The 3,444-nt window shown below is 41.9% G+C and overlaps 1 protein-coding gene across 1 annotated transcript; it reads left to right on the top strand.

Annotated features, from left to right (window-relative positions):
* On the top strand, window positions 480–2,341 carry LOC107633685 (protein FAR1-RELATED SEQUENCE 5-like). Its single transcript, XM_016337288.1, has 3 exons — window positions 480–767; window positions 892–1,172; window positions 1,405–2,341. Exons 1-3 carry the CDS (start codon window positions 480–482, stop codon window positions 2,339–2,341), a joined length of 1,506 nt encoding a protein of 501 aa, XP_016192774.1.

Here is a 3,444-nt window from a genome sequence, read left to right as displayed (position 1 = left end):
CCCTGATATGTTATTTAGTCCGGTTGTTTGGATTAGAGTAAATGTTGGGAAATAAATGAGCTACAGTAACAGCATAAGAATGATATTTAGTTCTGGCCAGCTGATAATGAAAGTTTTTTTTAATTCCTTCAGGAGACAATGTTTGATACCGTAGTGGAGGCAGATGGTGACTTATCTGATTGGGAAGGTAGGGGGCTTCGCTGTTGCCCAATTTCTTGGGTTTGGAGGGGTTGCGAGCCGAAGATGTCCTTCAAATGGAGTTTTCTACACCTGAGGAGGCAAGCGGTTTCTATAACAACTACAGCCGACTAAAGGGCTTTGCATCACGACGAGGTAAGACGGTTAGAAACACTGCCGGTGAGATTGTCAGGTACACGTTTGTGTGTAACCGACAAGGATTTTGAGAGAAAAAATGGTTGGAAAAGGTTGATCGCATTCGGGAACATAAGGTAGTTACCCAGTGCGGATGTCTTGCCAAGATGAGGATTAAGAGGAAAGATGGAAGCAGGAAGTGGTACGTGTCGCGTTTTGTCGAGGAGCATAATCACGAACTGGCGTATGGGAAGCTTGTGGATTATTTACGGTCACACAGGAAGATTTCTGAGGTAGAAGTTGCTCAGCTAACAAGCATGAGGGAGATTGGGATTAGCATTCCGAAGATATATGAGTCATTTGCAGCACAACTAAGGGGTTTTAACCTGCTTACATTTACGAAGCAAGATATGTATAACGAGGTGCGGAAGCAGAGAGGGCTCCAAGGTGGAGACGTAAATGCAAGTATAAGGTACCTGGAAGGTCTGGCACGCGTGGATGGGAAAATGTTTTGGCAGTACAAGCTTGGGGGCAGGGAAACACCTCTGCAACTTGTTTTGGAGTGAGGGTCGTTGTCAGGAAGATTATTTGTTGTTCGGCGACGTCCTAGCATTCGATGCAACGTACGACCGTAACAAGTATAACCTTCCCGTTGTTGTCTTCTCCGGAGTAAACCACCACAACCAGACATGCGTTTTTGGTACAGCTATGGTTTCCTGTGAGTCACCTGAGTCTTACATTTGGGTTCTTGAGCAGTTTTTGGAATGCATGCAAGGAAAGGCACCACAGTCTGTTATCACCGATGGGGACTCAGCCATGAGGATAGCGATTCAGTCCATTTTTTCTGATGCGCATCATAGGTTATGCACTTGGCATCTTCTGAGAAACGCGACGTCTAACATATGCGACCCAAGATTCACACATCTCTTTAAACACTGCATGTTGGCTGATATGGAAACCGATGAGTTTGAAGCGCATTGGGAGAACATGGTAGGACGTTGACTGGGTGAAGGAATTGTACAATAAAAAGTATGCATGGGCAACAGCTTACATCCGAGGTAGATTTTTTGCTGGGATACGTACTACATCCAGGTGCGAGTCACTACACGCCAAGCTCGGTCGGTTTGTTGAGAGTCGATACGGTATTCTGGAATTTGTTACCAATTTCCAGAGGTGTGTCGATTTTCTTCGTGACAACGAGGATGAGCTGGAATTTTGCGCTTGGTATGGTACACCTGTATTACAGACGGAGTTTGTTGAGTTGGAAAAGTCGGCGTGGACGAAGTTCACTCGCGAAATGTTTGCTAGATTTAGGGAAAGCTTGAAACGGTGCGTATGTGTTAGAATATGCGAAATCAATAAGACATTGCACCCGCATGTGTATACTCTACAAAAGTATCGGAGGCCTGAGATGACTTGGCAAATTTATAGGGAGCCTACTTCTAATATCTTTAGTTGCACGTGCATACGAATGGAGTCGTTCGGAATTCCATGTGTGCACATCGTGGCTGTGTGTGTCAGGCTTGATTTAGCGGAAATTCCTCAAAGCCTAGTTCTGCGCAAGTGGTCCAAGACAGCTAAAATGGAGATAAAAAATGAAATAGTTGACCACCACACTGCTGATCAAAGCGTGACGTATAGAATAAGGTTGGGTGCGTTCTCGCAGCTATGCAAGCGGTTATGGAGGGTGGCTTGCATGAGCGATGATGACTTCAAGGTTTACTCGAAGAAGGTTTTATCCAATGCTGTTTTCCTTGAAATCAAGTATGGTCTTCGACCACCAAGCAATATTCCCACACCGGCAATAGATAATGTAGTGAAAGACCCAATTCGTGTTAGAACAAAAGGCACAGGTCGGTGCAGTCAAGATGGGGGTTCTGCTGCGAAGACCAAAAGAAAGTGCAGTACGTGTGGGAAGCTCGGGCACCAGAGGACACGCTATCCTAACGGAGATACGCCAGCTGCAACAACAAATGAGACAGCCACTGCTGGGGGGCATAAACGCAAGCAATCAAAGGTTATTTTATAATTTAAACCTTCAATCATTTCATATTATGCAACTTACTACACTTAAACTGATGCTTTAGTGTTAAATATACTTCGCCTATTAACTCTATGTTTGTTTTGACCCTGTATTCTGGTGACATGAGTAGAAACCTATTTTTTTTAATGTACCTCTCAATGCATGTTATTCCTAGTCAGACACGTAAAAATTGACACTCCACATTTACTTCTGGCAAAAACTAAATTTGAAGTAGTAAAGTTAAATTTTTTGGGCCATCATAGTTTTTGTGCTTCAAATTTACTTTTGATATGTTGGTTTGTTAGTACTGAACATGAGTAATTGTGTGTGAAAACATCATGTTACATGTTGCGGATGTTGTATTTCTATAGTTTTCCAAATGATGGAAAATACACACTGATGAAAAAAGTCATAGGTGAGGGATGTTTCACATTGACACGGGAATCCGTGTGATAATTTCACAAAAAAAAAATTATACAATCTGTTGTAGCATTATTCCCGTTGGCTCTTTCATTCATTTAGGGTTTTGGCATTTTCACTTTAAATTGCATGTTTTGAACCTATCAGTGAATCAGTCATTTTATGATGCTTACGTTTAGGCGTATGTGTGTTTTTTATTTTTGTTCGTTGATGTGTTTATGGTCTATTGAATTTTCCTTTCTTACTGTACCTGTAGTTAGAAGATATAGTATTTCTTTTTATACATATGTCATTTCTTTTCCTGTGTTGAATAACCTATGCTTTTCACTTTCAAATCAAAATTCAAGGTAGAGTTGGTGTTTGCCTAATATAGACAGGAGAGTAATGGTTTATTGAATGATGCCTGGTACTGGAGATAGTGGTTAGTTAATTTCTCAACTTGTAATGTTTTCTTCAATTTGATTCCATTCCATTCATCTCTGTGGCTTTGCTAATTTAATGCTCTTGCCGATACAGGACAAAAAGGTGGCCGAGTGTTACTCATGGCTCAAAATTCGGATCAGGCAATTAGCCAATTTCCAAATCAATTTTCTCTTGCAAACCCCTGATAGTGTCCCTGTTGTGTGAGGTGCCTTGGATCCATCCAAATTCGGGCCAGTTGTGCTGCCAATATTATAGGGTCCTGTGAA

Source organism: Arachis ipaensis, chromosome B03, assembly GCF_000816755.2.
Source record: "Arachis ipaensis cultivar K30076 chromosome B03, Araip1.1, whole genome shotgun sequence".
Lineage (NCBI taxonomy): Eukaryota > Viridiplantae > Streptophyta > Magnoliopsida > Fabales > Fabaceae > Arachis > Arachis ipaensis.
This window is presented reverse-complemented; position numbering and strand designations above follow the sequence as displayed.